At 54.3% G+C, this 14736-nt stretch overlaps 1 protein-coding gene across 1 annotated transcript in view; it reads right to left on the reverse strand.

Annotated features, from left to right (window-relative positions):
* Positions 1-2205: 2205 nt before the first annotated feature.
* Positions 2206-14736, reverse strand: part of LOC104658978 (putative uncharacterized protein encoded by LINC00336) — a 35524-nt gene continuing 22993 nt past the window's right edge. Inside the window, 3 exon segments of the mRNA XM_030929580.1 lie at positions 2206-2462; positions 7405-7473; positions 7476-7845. Coding sequence (XP_030785440.1) covers positions 2206-2462; positions 7405-7473; positions 7476-7845 — 696 coding nt within the window.

The following is a 14736-nucleotide window of genomic DNA, read 5'->3' on the forward strand; positions in this document are numbered from 1 at the left end:
TGGGGCCTTTCCCACATCAGGCTGGGCCCCAGAATATGTGGCCTGGGACTGGAAGGAGCAGTCCCCTTTCTTAACCTTTTGGGACATGTTCCCTCCTGCTTCCTGTCTTTCCTGGGGGGGGGTGGGGCTGCAGGCCTGGGGTCCTGGGCTCCCTCACCTGCTGGGAGACTGGCTGGACTCCTCTCCAAGAAGGTTTGCCCAGTGAGAAGAAAAGCGAGGAAGAGAAAATGAAGGAAGAGGATAGCTCATTCAAGCTCTGTGTCCCAGGCATTGTTGCCCTCCAGTCGCCACTGTACAAGACTTTCAGATCCACAGACACAGTGCATAAGGGCTTCCGCCCCTCCCCTCCCACGTCGCCCCAGGCCCAGGAAGCCTCACTTTGGTCGGTGGCTCAGGGGTGCAATACCAGCAGGTACCACCAGATGGTACCAGAGGACCTAAGATGACCACCTGAGCCGGGGAGCAGCGTGTGGCTGGGCTGGAGGCCACACTGGGGGTAGCTAGGGTCTTCCTCAGGGTTTGAGGGGGTGGTACTACTCAAGCAGCACTCTTTCCCCCAGCCCAGAGGTTTCTAATGCCTTCAGTGGCTGCCTCCATCCCTGGTTTTCCCATCATGCACTGCTGTGACAGAGCCCCGGAGGGTCCCCTCTCCCAGTAGAGCCCCGGGCAGCCCAGACGTGGACAGCAGTTGGGTTAGTGGTGATAGCATACATAATATGATGAAAATCGTGGTTCACATTTACATAGCCATTAATGGGGCAGACCCTCTTTAAGCACTTTTCATAAAATACTGCATTACGACTCTGAGGTAGGTCCTATTGCCACCTCCAGTTCACAGTTAGAACTTGTCCTATGTCACACAGCTAGTGATGGGCAGAGCTGGAACTTGAGTGCAGGCGGTTTGGGTTCCAGATCCAGGCTCTTGAGTCAGTTGGTGGTGGGGGCAGATACCTGCTCCTCACATGCTGTCCCCAGTGGGTGAAGACGCAGGCTCTCATGCTGCTGCTGCCGGAGGAGGCCCTCAAAGTGAGCTTCCTGGGGAAGGCAGGGCGAAGGAGCGGTGGTGCCTGGCTGACTGCACTCCTGGAATAAGAAAGGGCTGTGACTGAGGGTGAGCTGGAATCACACAGAGCTGGGATGAGGCTCAGGGGGCGGTTGCACTTCCGGGTCCTTGGGTTCCCAGCAGGCTGCTCCACCCTACTTCTGCCTGTCTCTGCCATCTCCCTGTCCCCTGCCATCTCTCTGGCTCTCAGGTTTCCTGGAATCGGAGTTGAAGAAGCTTCTGGGAATGCAGCAAGAGTCTTGCCTCTGGAAGCTAGGCAGCCAAGAGGGCTGAGAGCTGCTACCTGGCCAGAGATCACCCTGGATGGAGGCAGGCATTGCGGATGGCCAGGTACGCTTGGCCTGTGCCAGACCACCAGCCCCTGCCTGGAGAAGGTGGGGTTGGAGGCTTACCATCCCCTCCGCACCCTGGGCCCTGGCTCCAGCCCCACTGCCTGGGTAGGGTAGGCATAATGCCTTCTTGGTGGTAGTATTTCTGATTTCAGGACCCTGGCCCCCTGAGTGCACGCAGCATGCACATACACACACACACACACACACACACACACACACACACACACACACACACACTCTGTCTCTCTCTCTTCTCCATCAGTCTCTCTGTTTCTCACTTGACTCAGAGTCACAATGTCCATTTTTTTGGTCTCAACTTTGCTATTCATTTGCTGTGTGGCCTTGGGCAAGTCCCTTCCTCTTTCTGAGCCTCAGTTTCCTCATCTGTAACATGAGTGAATTTGTCTAGACAGGCTGTAAGGCTTTCCTGTGCATCTGTAATTCACATGATGCTGCTGTTTTTCTAATCTCTCTCCCATTCTTGTCCACTCCAAACACACATAGGCTCAGGCGAGTGACCCCACTGGGTCAGACGGAGTACCATCCTGCTGCTCCCTGTCCTTGACATCGGCCTTTAAAGGTTAGACCTGTCTCAGCTTCTCTGAGTGCAAGTTGATGGATCTGTTGAAAATGTGTCGATGACCTTTTTGGTTAATTTCCATCTATTCATCATCTCATTCTTTTATTCAGTGGACATTTGCCCTGACAGTCTGTGTAGCTTACAAAAGGAAAGGGCATGGGGTTTGGAGGCCAGAGGTTTTAGTTTGGCATTAGCTTGCTCTGTGATGTTGAGTAGAGGCCTCAGTTTCTTTACCCATGAAAGGGGACTGTTGCAAAGACCTCCTGAGATGATGCGTGTGCAGCTGTAAGCTGCAAAGGCACTCCCTTGTGGGGGCTTAGCACAGTGCGATTCACTTTGCAGCAGTGCCTATCAGAAAGACATGCCACCTGGGGCTGGGTGTGGTGGCTCACGTCTATAATCCCAGCGCTTTGGGAGGCCGAGGTGGGCGGATTGCTTGAGCTCAGGAGTTTGAGAAAAGCCTGGGCAACATGGCAAAACCTTGTCTCTACAAAAAATACAAAAATTAACCAGGCATGGTGGCATGCACATGTGGTCCCAGCTACTTGGGAGACTGAGGTGGGAGGATCACTTGAGCCCAGGCAACTGAGGCTGCAGTGAGCTATGAGAATGCCACTGCACTCCAGCCTGGGCAACAGAGGGAGACCCTGTCTCAAACAAAAAGAAAAGCCTGCCTGCTGGGCACTGAGGGGCATCCTTCTGATTGCCCCAAGCCCGCCTGCATGCCCATGTCACAGGAAGCCCCTGTGTCACCTCATCCACAGCCACACAGGCTGTCAGCACGTGGCAGAGCCCCTCACTTTGTTTTTTCACATGGAAGGGTTTGAATCTTGGGATCTGCCCTCATTGGTCCCTCCCCCTTCTTCCTATCCCCTCCCCAGCCAGCCTGCCCTGTCCCAGGAGTCACAGTCCTGGGGTTGCCTGAGTAGTGCTGAGAGGCCTGGGTCATTTCATGTCCTCACTTTGGGGACAGTTGCCTTAAGAATATCTATCTCCAGTGTTTCAAAGGTCCTGTCCTCATCACCATTCCTATTTCCCCTTACTGCCCTCAGGGACACTGTGCTGAGCAGGAAGGAGGCTGCCCCCCCAGCCTTTGGGGAATGCTGGGCACCTAGGGAGGGGCACAGAGGCAGCAGCAGCGCCACCTTGGGCTTGATGGGAGAGCACAGACCCCCCTTGGGGTGGGGTCCAGAGGTGAGGGAGGGGAGGGACTGGCTGCGGTGCTGACTCCTGGGGCTTCCAAGGAACCCCCCAAGTTGGAGGGAGAAGGGATTCTCCATTTTGTGGCAGGGAGGTGGCTCAGGGTTGATGGAGCTGTGCCTGCCGAGGGGAAGTGGGAGAAAGGTGTCCTCGGGTGCTTGGCTCTTGGGGGCAGGGGAAAGGTTATGGGGTACAGAGAAGACTGAGGCATCTTCCTTCACCCATTTCTGTCCCCCAGTGCCTGCTTCTTGAGGAGGATGAGATGGGAAACTGGCCTCCTTAGTGAAGCCAGCGCTGGCCCCGAGTCTGCCCTGCCCAGATCCCCGGAGCTAGTATATGGGGGTATCTCTCTTCTTAGGGTACATCTAAGGAGCCCCTGTGGCCAGCGGGTCTTGAGACAGTGTCCGTGTGTCTGTAGGATGGGTCTGCCCCAAATTCTATCCCACCTAGCCAACTCGGGCCTGTGATGTTATTAATAAAAATCTACTTTGACTTTGGCCTCATTGTTAGCTGTCTTTGGACCCCGCCCCTCAATCTTCAACCCTGGAGCAAGCCCAGTCTATCGAGGCCTTGATCTAGTCCCCAGTCTATGCCCAGGGGGCTGCTAGGGCTGCCCTGCTGCAGAGTGGAGGGGCTGCAGCAGGGCATCTGAGCCGAGAGGGCAGGAGGTCTGGCTGGCCTGACCTGGGGCTGGTGAAGGACCCAGGGCCCAGAGTGCCAGGGGACCCTGCCATCCACAAGCCCTGCCCCTGTTAGGAGGGGTGCCCCTGACTTCCCTCCCTCCCTAAGTTCCCAGGCCGTGCCGTAGCCTCCTAGGGAGGATCCGGGAATTCTCTCGCAGGAAGTTCCTGCCCAGCCAGCCCAAGGACAAAGCCAGGAAAGAGGCCCTGGGACAGGGGATCTGCCTCGGGAGGGCCGGCCTGGGTAGGCCAGGGGTCCCTGGTGCCAGTATTGCCTAATCTCAAAAGTAAGGGTGGGCTTGGGGTGGGGTGCCTAATGACAGGCCCTTACCGGCCAGGGACGGAGACGGACACACCTGGCTTCCCAGAGATGAGATGGGCAGCAGGGCCAGGCCTAGTTTGGACACCAGGAGATGCTGTTCACCAGAAGGTCCTGCTGGCTTCCCTGTGGGGTCCCCGTTCCTTCCTCTCTGCCTGGGTCCAGGCTCTGAGGCCCTTCAGCAGATGTATGAGAAAAAGAGCTCACTGTCCCCAACTCTTTTCAACATGACTGCTCTCCATGGAAGCTTGTCTGATGGTCCCCATGGATCCCCACTCTGTCTAGCCTGAGGCCTGTTGCAGAGCTGAAGTTCAATATCAGAACATCATGGCCATTCTTAGTAATCGCTGTGATTAATAACAACAGCTGTTGGTTGGATGGTCGGCCCTGTGGCCACAGACTTAGCGTGGGGAGACAGAAACTGGAGCAGCCTGGTCCCTGCCCTGACCCAGGCCAGCCTAGTGAAGGTGGGAGTCCCTGCTTCTGTCCCCCAGCCTGCAGGGCATGGGTGGAGCCTGGAGAGGGCTGGGGGCTTTCTCCTGGGCTTCCTGGCCAGATCCCATGGAGTCCTTGACTCAGACCCTGAGCTGGGGCTGGGTGGAAGGGCCCATCTGGACTGTCCCCCTGAGTCAGCCAGGAGGCGGCCTTGTGACCAGATGACTCACCTGTGCCCTAATTGCCCTGTTAATCATTTCCTCCCAGAGTGTTCTCTGTTGGGAAGGGTGGGGCCTTGCAGGGCTTCCCTGGGAGCACCTGGATGCGGGAGGGAGGGGCGGAGGGGGGCAGAAACCTTGGTTTGGGGTGTGGGACCCTGGGCTGGTCACAGTTCCTGTCTGTTCCTCATTTTCCCTGTCTGTCCAGTGAGGCCCATGGCACCTTCTCGTCCGCTCCTGGGATTCTTCTGAACTGCGGCGGTCTGTGAGGCTTGGAAGTGTGGTGTGGTTTGCTGGTGCTGTCCCTGGAGCAGGAGGGGGTCTGTGTGCTGGAACAGGCCTGAGGGCGTCTTCCCAACCACACAGCAGCCTGGGCTGGTTTCTGTGGAAGGGCTTGGCTTGATATTTCTGAGTGGTGAAGGCAGAGGTGACCCAAGGACCTGCTGTGGGGGAAGGCCCCGTGGGTGAGTGTGCAGGGCTGGGCTCCAGTCAAGGCCAGAATGGTGAGAGCCCAAGCGTTCCTGAAAGGCCTCAGAGAACACTGCAGGGGCAGGCCTGTGGGCTGGGCCCGAGGACTGGGGAACATTGCAGCATTGCCTTCTCCCCCGGCATAGAGACATCTGGGGACGCTTCCACGGACCCTCCTGCACCAGCACACTCACTCGGCCGAAGGGCCAGCGGGACTGAAGCCCAGCCCATCGCACTCACTCGCCAGGCCCTGGGAGGGGTAGCATTCCCCTGGAGGGTGCCTTTCCTAACTTGCTCAAAAGGGGCAATGGGCTGGCAGTGGCCCTGACTGGGTCCATGAGGTTTGGAGCGTTGCAAAGGGACTTGCCCAGTCTCTGTCACTCTACTGGTCTCTCTCTGTTGGTAAGTGTGTCTCTGTGTGTGTGTTTCTGTCTCTGTCCCTGTCTCCCCATGTCTCCCCGTGTCTCTGTCTCTCTCACTGTATCTCAGGTGGGATGAAGGCAAAAGCAGAGGCACCCAGGTCCATTCTGAGAGAGTTTAGGGACTCAGGGATGGCTGAAAGGAACGCAGTGGGTTGGGTCATTTAGGAGCTGGGGGTCAGGGTGGGTGACCCCAGGAAAATGTGGGCAGGTCCAAAGGTGGGCCTGCCCACCTCAGGAGACTGTATGATCCCTCTCCTGTGGCCCCCTGGCCAAGACCTCCCAGGGAGATGGTGCCTCAGGCCCTGTGGGGTCACTGGGTGTCAGCCTTGCCTATACTAGGGTGAAGTGAGGGCAAAACCAGATATTTTGTCCCCCTTCTCAACTAGGAGATGAGCTGGAAAGCAGAGAGGCAGAGGGGGAGAGACTCAGCTGGGTTGAAACCCAGCTCCCACTACAGCAAGCTCATATGACCGCGGACAAGTCTCATATCTCTCTGAATCTCAGTCTCCACATCTATGCAATGGGTGAATCATAGGCTTCTCATGTGAGCTGAATGAAGAGCTGCTTGGCTCATAGAAGATTCTCAAAGCATCCATGGGGCCGGGCACAGTGGCTTACGCCTGCAATCCAGCACTTTGGGGGGCCATGGCAGGTGGATCACCTGAGGTCAGGAGTTCAAGACCCGCCTGGTCAAAATGATGAAACCCCATCTCTACTAAAAATACAAATAAATTAACTGGGCATGGTGGTGGGCGCCTGTAATCCCAGCTACTGGGGAGGCTGAGGCAGGAGAATCACTTGAACCTGGGAGGCAGAGGTTGCAGTGAGCCAAGATCACGCCATTGCACTCCAACCTGGGCGACAAAAGTCAAACTCCGTCTGAAAAAAAGAATCCATGGAACAATTTTTATGAAGCATCTACTACATGCTAGTCCTGTTCCAGGCAATGGGGAATAGAGCAGTGAACAAGACATACACAACCTCCACTTTGGGGGGCTTACATTATCACTAGTGAGACAAACAATAAACAGATATGCCAGGGTGACAGGTGCTATGAAGAAAGCTGAGACTGGATAGTGGGGGGGATATCACAGAGGGATGGGGAGGCCTTGCTGAGGAGGTCGTGTGCTGGAAGCCAGGGAGGGAGCCTTCCGGGGGAAGGGCAGCCGCAGGCACAGCAAGTGCGTCGCCCTGAGGCGGGAGCAGGCCTGGTGGGTTTGAGGAAAGGGATCCGTGCAGCTGGAAGGGCATAAGTGGGAGGGAGTGGAACAGGAGGTGAGGTCAGAAAGGATCTGTGGAGATGATGTGCTTTGCTGATCGGGGTTTAAAGGTTTGTTTCTTTCTCTTTTTTTCTCTGTCGCTCGGGCTGGAGTGCAGTGGCGCGATGACAGCTCACTGCAGCCTCCACTCCTGGGCTCAAGCGATCCTCCCGCCTCAGCGAGGACCGCAGGCGCGCGCCACCGTACCAGGCTTGGGATTCTCGGATCCAGTGTGGAGAGATGTGATGTGGTTTGCATTTTTAAAGCTCCCTGGGCTGCCGAGGAGGAAAGGCTGTAGGGGGCAGGGCCTGAAACAGGGAGGCAGGTTCCCAGGCTGCCGCAGACGTGGGGCGGGGTCGTCTGGCTGTGACTTACAGACTTACTACACTACCTACAGAGGTTGTGAGGGGGAACCAGGGGGTACTTACCACTAGGGGGAGCGCCTTGGCCAACACCTCTGCTCAGTGGGGAGCCAGGCCCCGCCCCAGGTGGTACCTCCCCCTTGCCCCACATGAGGGACTTGCGGGGGACTTTGTCTTCATCATCCGCATGGTGGAGCGGGGTGGCCTGGGACCTGGGGTCCGGGAAGAGTCGAAGGCCTGTGGGCGGCCGAGGTCACGCGTGGGCGCCTGCCGGGGGAGGGCGGAACCAGGAGGTTGGCACCGCAGTGCCTGTGTGCACCGAAGCGCAGCAAACACGTCTCGGCCAAGACTGCCCGGCCACCCCAGGCTCCAGCGGAGCGTGCGTACTTGGGCAGGCGCGCGCCTCTGAGAACTGCCGAACCGTGCCACATTTCCGTTCCTTCTGGCCTCGCCCTCAGCGGTCGACCGGCGGCGGAGCGCGGGGCCTGCTGTGCTGAAGAAAGCTCCCTGGCCTCCAGAAACTCAGTCAGTGGTGGGAGGGCCGGAACAGACCCGCGCAGTTAACCAGATGATGATGTTGCTGTAGTATAGCTTGGAGAGTGCAGAGAAGGAAGCAAGCAATGCCAGCAGGGAGGAATCCAGAAGGCTTCCAGGAGAAGTCACCATTTGTGATTTGGGTTTGCATCAGGAGGAGGAAGTTGACAGGTGAAATAAGGGGAGGGCATGCCTGCCAGGCAAACAGTCTGTGATTGGGAAGTGTCCAGTCTGCACCATGACCCCACTTTCCACCTTCCTGACCAAGTAGGAACCATTTGGACTCCTCTACCGCCCTGGGCCTCCTTGTTTAGTCCACTATTTTATTTTATTTTATTTTATTTTATTGAGATGGAGTCCCTCTCTGTGGCCCAGGCTGAAGTGCAGTGGCGCGATCCCGGCTCACTGCAACCTCTGCCTCTGGGTTCAAGCGATTCTCCTCTCTCAGCCTCCCGAGTAGCTGGCATTACAGGCGCCCGCCACCATGCCTGGCTAATTTTTTTTTTTTTTTTTTTTTTGAGAGTTGCCAGGCTGGAGTGCAGTGGCGCTTTTTCGGTTCACTGCAACCTCTGCCTCCCAGGTTCAAGCAATTCTCCTGCCTCAGCCTCCTGAGTAGCTGGGACTACAGGCACGCACCACCACACCCGGTTAATTTTTTGTATTTTTTTTAGTAGAGACGGGGTTTCACCATGTTGGCCAGAATGGTCTCAATCTCTTGACGTCGTGATCCACCCATCTCGGCCTCCCAAAGTTCTGGGATTACAGGTGTGAACCACCACACCCGGCCTTTTTTTTTTTTTTTTTTTTTTTTGAGAGTCTTGCTGTGTCGCCCAGGCTGCAGTGCAGTGGTGCAATCTCGGCTCACTGCAAGCTCTGCCTTCCGGGTTCACGCCATTGTTCTGCCTCAGCCTCCCAAGTAGCTGGGACTACAGGTGCCCGCCACCATGCCTGGCTAATTTTTTGTATTATTAGTAGAAATGGGATTTCACTGTGTTAGCACGCCTGGCTAATTTTTGTATTTTTAGTAGAGATGGAGTTTCACCATGTTGGCCAGGCTGGTCTCAAATGCCTGACCTCAGGTGATCCGCCCTCCTTGGCCTCCCACAGTGCTGGGATTACAGGCGTGAGCCACTGCACCCAGCCCACCCATTTATGTTTAGCTCATTTTCTCTCCGCCGTCTATCCCACTCAACACCCCCACTCTCACTGCCTTTGCTGGAGCCCTAAATCACCGCCCTAGCCTTCCATCCTCTCACTGCATCTGCCCCACCACTGCTGGGTGCTGTTGGCTCTCTTCTTGTCTCCCCCTCTATAACCCATACCCATCCTGTACAGCTCAGCCATGGCACCTGCTCCAGCCCTGGTTTCGTCACAGCTCCCTGGTTTTGCTAACAGGATTCACTGCATGTGTTTACTTGCTCTCCCCACGGGAGGCAAACACAGCATAAAGGCAAGACCTGGGGGTACGGACGGGGGTTTCGGGGGAGCTTTGTTTCCATTGTCTGCAATGTCCAGCATGGTGTCAGGTTCAATATATGGCACTAGACTGAATGAAGAGAGGGTGGCTTGCAAAAGGAGGCTTAAAAATAAGGGTGAGTGAGAGCTGGAGAAGTAGGCAGGGGCTGGATTTTATAGGGCCTTACAAGTCAACTTAAGCAGCTTGGTGTTCATCCTCAGGGCAATGGGAGCCAGGGCTGGAGACATGGGAGAGTGGCCTGGTAAGATGTACAGCAGTGGGGCAGAAGTTAATGTGGAGGCCTTCACAATGGTCGCAGTGAGAGAGAAGTGAACCTGAGCTGGGACAGTGGCAGGTGGAGTGGACCGGAAAACAGAGGAGAAGTGGTTCTCAACTGGGGGCAATTTTACCCCCGTCCTGAAACATTTAGCATCACCTGGAGATGACAGTGATATCACAACTCAGGGAGTGCTACTGGCATCAAGTGGGTAGAGACCAGAGACGCTGCTAAATGTCCTACAATGCACGGGACAGCCCCCGTGACAAGGAATGATCTGGCCTGAAGTGTCAGCAGTGCTGAGGGTGAGAAACCCTGCCCTAGAGGAAAACCCAGAGAATCGCCTCCAGGATGGAGAGAAATGAAGCACATCTCAGCCTGAACTCTCGGAGCCACGCTGAGGCCTGGCTCTTCTGTATTTTAGCCATGTAACAACCCTGAGCGAGTCACTCAACCTCTTTGCACATCGGTTTCCTCATTTTTTTTTTTAGATGGAATTTTGCTCTTGTCACCCAGGCTGGAGTGCAATGGTGTGATCTTGGCTCACTGCAACCTCTGCCTCCCAGGTTCAAGTGATTCTCTTGCCTCAGCCTCTCAAGTAGCTGGGATTACAGGCATGCACTGCCACATCCAGCTAGTTTTGTATTTTTAGTAGAGATGGGGTTTCTCCATCTAACTCCCAACCTCAGGTAATCTTCCTGCCTCAGCCTCCCAAAGTGCTGGGATTACAGGTGTGAGCCACTGTGCCCAGCCGGTTTCCTCACCTTTATTTTTTTATTATTTATTTATTTATTTTTTTAGATGGAGTTTCGCCATTGTTGCCCAGGCTGGAGTGCAATGGTGTGATCTCGGCTCACTGCAACCTCTGCCTCCTGGGTTCAAGAGATTCTCCTGCCTCAGCCTCCCGAGTAGCTGGGCTACAGGCATGCGCCACCATGCCCGGCTAATTTTGTATTTGTTTTTAGTAGAGACGGGGTTTCTCCATGTTGGTCAGGCTGGTTTTGAACTTCCAACCTCAGGTGATCCGCCCGCCTCGGCCTTCCAAAGTGCTCGGATTATAGGCATGAGCCACTGCACCAGGCTTTCCTCATCTTTAATAAAGGTATTGGGAGGATTAAGTGGTTGAATGCATATTCAGTGCCTAGGAAAGAGACTGACACATAGTAAGCACTATGTCCCTGAACTACCGTGATTTTAAAGCATCAGGCCTCTGTCCAAACTCCTGCACTGACTCCACATTGCCCCAGTCCTTCAAGGGCTGATAAAGCCCCTGGCATCTGGCTCTCCCTACATCTACGACCCCATCTCCTCTTGCTCTCCTTCTTGTTCTACGTGCTCTGTCCACCCTGGGAACTTTTTTTTTTTTTTTGAGATGGAGTCTCACTCGCTCTGTTGCCCAGGCTGGAGTGCAGTGGCAGGATCTCGGCTACTGGGTTCCGCCTCCACCTCCTGGGTTCAAACAATTCTCCTGCTTCAGCCTCCCAAGTAGCTGGGACTACAGGCATATGCCACCATGCTTGGCTAACTTTTGTATTTTTAGTGGAGCTGGGATTTCACCATATCGGCAAGGCTGGTCTCGAGCTCCTAACCTCAGACAATCCACCTGCCTCAGCCTCCCAAAATGCTAGAATTACAGGTGTGAGCCACTGTGCTCAGTCACACCCTGGGTTCTTTGCTGTTCCTTGCCCACACCCAGCTCACCCTGCCTCAGGGCCTTTGCCCTTGCTGTTCCCTCTGCCTTGGAGACGTTGCCTCTGGGAGTCTATGTGATTCACTACCTCACCTCCTGAGGATTTTGCTCAGCTGTCACTTTCTAAGGGGGTATCTCTAAACCACACAATGTTAAAAAAAAAAAAAAAAGGCACTGGGTGCCGCGGTTCACACTTGCAATCAGTCCCAGCACTTTGGGAGGCCAAGGTGGGTGGATCACTTGAGCCCAGGAAATTGAGAACAGCCTGGGCAACAAGGTGATTTTTTAATTTTTCAACAGCTAATTTTTGTATTTTTAGTGGAGACAGCATTTCGCCATGTTGGCCAGGTTGGTCTCCATGCTGGCCAGACTGGTCTTGAACTCCTGGCTTCAAGTGATCTGCCCACCTTCACCCCACAAAGTGCTGGGATTACAGCGTGAGCCACCATGCCCAGCCTATCTTGCCCTGCTTTATCTTTCCTGAGATCACTTTCATCATCTAACATATTATATATTTAACTGAAATGTAAGTTTCATGAAGGCAGGCATTGTTGCCTGTTTTGTTTGCTGCTGTGAGCCCAGCTGCTTAGCATATATAAAGTATTCCTTAAACAGAGCCAGGCATGGTAGCTCACTCATGTAGTCCCAGCTATTTGGGAGGCTGAGGCCAGGGGATCACTTGAGCAAGACCAGCCTAGGCAACATACCAAGACCCTGTCTCAAACAAAAATCAAACATAACGTATTCCTTAAATAGTGCTTGAATGAATGGAGTGAGTGAAAAACTCTACTAGGAGTCTGAGAAGTAGGAAAGGAATGGAGAGAAGATAGGATGGTGGAAAGGAGTATAGGAGCTGAGTGGATCCTGAGAGAGGCTGGGGTCCTGGCCTGGCCTGGGGCACGGAGCCTCAATCGTCTGCTGTCCCCAGGCCCTTCCACCCAGGTCTGCTCTGCTTACCAGCTCCTAGACATGGCTCTTCCAGCTCAGGCAGATGGCCAGGCCTGAACAGAGTGTCCTTTCCCCTCTGATAAGTTGCCTCCTTTCATGGGCACAAAGGGCAGGATGTGTCCTGCTGCTCAGGAAGTGCCCAAGGGTCTGGGCGGGCCCCTGGAGTGGGCAAGGGGCTGGGCATTTGCCACCTTGGCAGCTACCCTGTGCGGAGGCAAGGCAGAGAGGAGCAAGGAGCAAGGGGCAGGGGTCAGGGCAGATTCCAACCCCTCCCCAACATGCCCCACTCCTCATTCAGTAAACAAAGCTCTATTTACTTTTTTTTTTTTTTTTTTTTAAGACAGAATTTCACTCTTGTTGCCCAGGCTGGAGTGCAATGGAGTGATCTTGGCTGACTGCAACCTCTGCCTCCTGGGTTCAAGCGATTCTCCTGCCTCAGCCTCCCGAGTAGCTGGGATTACAGGCACCACCATGCCCAGCTGATTTTGTATTTTTAGTAGAGATGGGTTTTCTCCATGTTGGTCAGGCTGGTCTTGAACTCCCAACCTCAGGTGATTCGCCTGCCTTGGCCTCCCAAAGTGCTGGGATTACAGGTGTGAGCCACCACACCCAGCCAACAAATCTCTATTGAGAGGCTGTTGGGAGTACAGCTGTGAACAGTCCCTGCCGTGGCCGGGTTTCTATGATTGGCTGCAGCTCAGTTTCTTTTGAACCTGAGAGCCCAGGTTTAGGTTTCCAGCCCCCTCACCCCAACAGGCCTTTTTTTTTTTTTTTTTTTTTTTTTCGATACAGGGTCTCACTCTGTTGCCCAGGCTGGAGTACAGTGGCACAATCTCGGCTCACTGCAGCCTCAAACTCCTGGGCTCAAGCAATCCTCCCGCCTCAGCCTCCCAACTGGCTGGGACTACAGGCATGCATCACCACACCTGTCTACTTTTTTGTAGAGACGGGGTTTCACCATGTTGCCCAGGCTGGTCTCGAACTTTTGGGATCGAATGATCCACCTGTCTTAGCCTCCCAAAGTGCTGTGACTACAGGTGTAAGCCACTGCACTGAACAAATGTATTTTTTGTTTGTTTGTTTTCTTTTTCTTTCTTTCTTTCTTTTTTTTTTTTTTTCAGACAGTCTTGCTCTGTCGCCCAGGCTGGAGTGCAGTGGTACGATCTTGGCTCACTGCAACCTCCACCTCCTGAGTTCAAGTGATTCTCCTGCCTCAGCCTCCCGAGTAGCTGGGACTACAGGCACATACCACCAGCAAATTTTGTAAAATGTTTTTTGTGGAGATGGGGTCTTGCTGTGTTGCCCAAGCTCACAGGCCTCCTTCTTGCTCAGCACACACTACTGACTTGGCCCCCCCCTCCAGGAGACTTTGCTGTCTGTGGCCTTCACTGTCACTGACAGGCAGAGTGGGCCAGGCTCCGTGCTCTCTGGCCCCGTCTTTGAATCTGCACCATGGATGCTAGCCTAGGTTCTATTGGTGTGCTCCAGGGCCTGTAACCTCTGAGGTCCCAGTTAGCACAGAAAGAGAGACCATTTCTGAGATGTCATCTGTGATGGTTTCAAACGTGGCACCAACATTCTTTGGCACTCTTCCCACTGAGAGATAGTATCTATATCCCTCTCCCTGATTCTAGGAGGCTATGACTGCTTCTCTTAGTAAAGTTGGGTGGATAAGTAATAAAAGGCCATGCAGTTTTCGTCTGCTTTTCTCAGGACACTTGCTCTGGGGTAAGCCAGCCCCATGTAAGAAGTCCGACTGGCCTGAGATTGTTGTGAAGCTGGAGAAGCCAGGTGGAGTCGCCCTGATCTACAGCACCCCCAGCTGTGCTGTCAGCTAACAGCCAACACCAGCTGCCAGCCGTGGGAGGGAGCTGTCTTACGCCGTGTGTCCAACTGAGTCTTTCAGATGACTCCAACCCCAGGTGACATCAGACTGCATTGACATGAGAGACCCCAAGCGAGAACTGCCTAGCCAGGCCCTTCCCAAATTCCTGACCCACAAACCCATAAACTTTAGAGCAAAACAAAATGGCTGCTGCTTCGCACCACTAAGCCTGTCTGATGTGTTAGGTAGCAGTAGTCATCCCTAGATGTCTGCGGGGCACTGGGTCCAGGAACCCTCTAGGATCATCATGGGATTCCCTTCTGAGGATGCTTAAGTCGCTTATATAAAATGACATAATATTTGTGTATAATCTGCATCTATTCTCCCATATACTTTAAATTATCTCTAGCTGAGCTCAGTGGCTCACACCTGTAATCCTAGCACTTTGGGAGGCTAAAGCAGGAGGATTGCTTGAGGCAGGAGTTTGAGACCAGCCTGGGCAACATAGCAAGACCTTGTCTGTACTAGAAATTAAAAAAAATAAATAAGTTGACCGGGTGTGGTGGCTCATGCCTGTAATCCCAGCACTTTGGGAGGCCGAGGCAGGTGGATCATCTGACATTGGGAGTTTGAGACCAGCCTGACCAACATGAAGAAACCCTGTCTCT

This window comes from Rhinopithecus roxellana, chromosome 4 (genome assembly GCF_007565055.1).
Source record: "Rhinopithecus roxellana isolate Shanxi Qingling chromosome 4, ASM756505v1, whole genome shotgun sequence".
NCBI classification, from domain to species: domain Eukaryota; kingdom Metazoa; phylum Chordata; class Mammalia; order Primates; family Cercopithecidae; genus Rhinopithecus; species Rhinopithecus roxellana.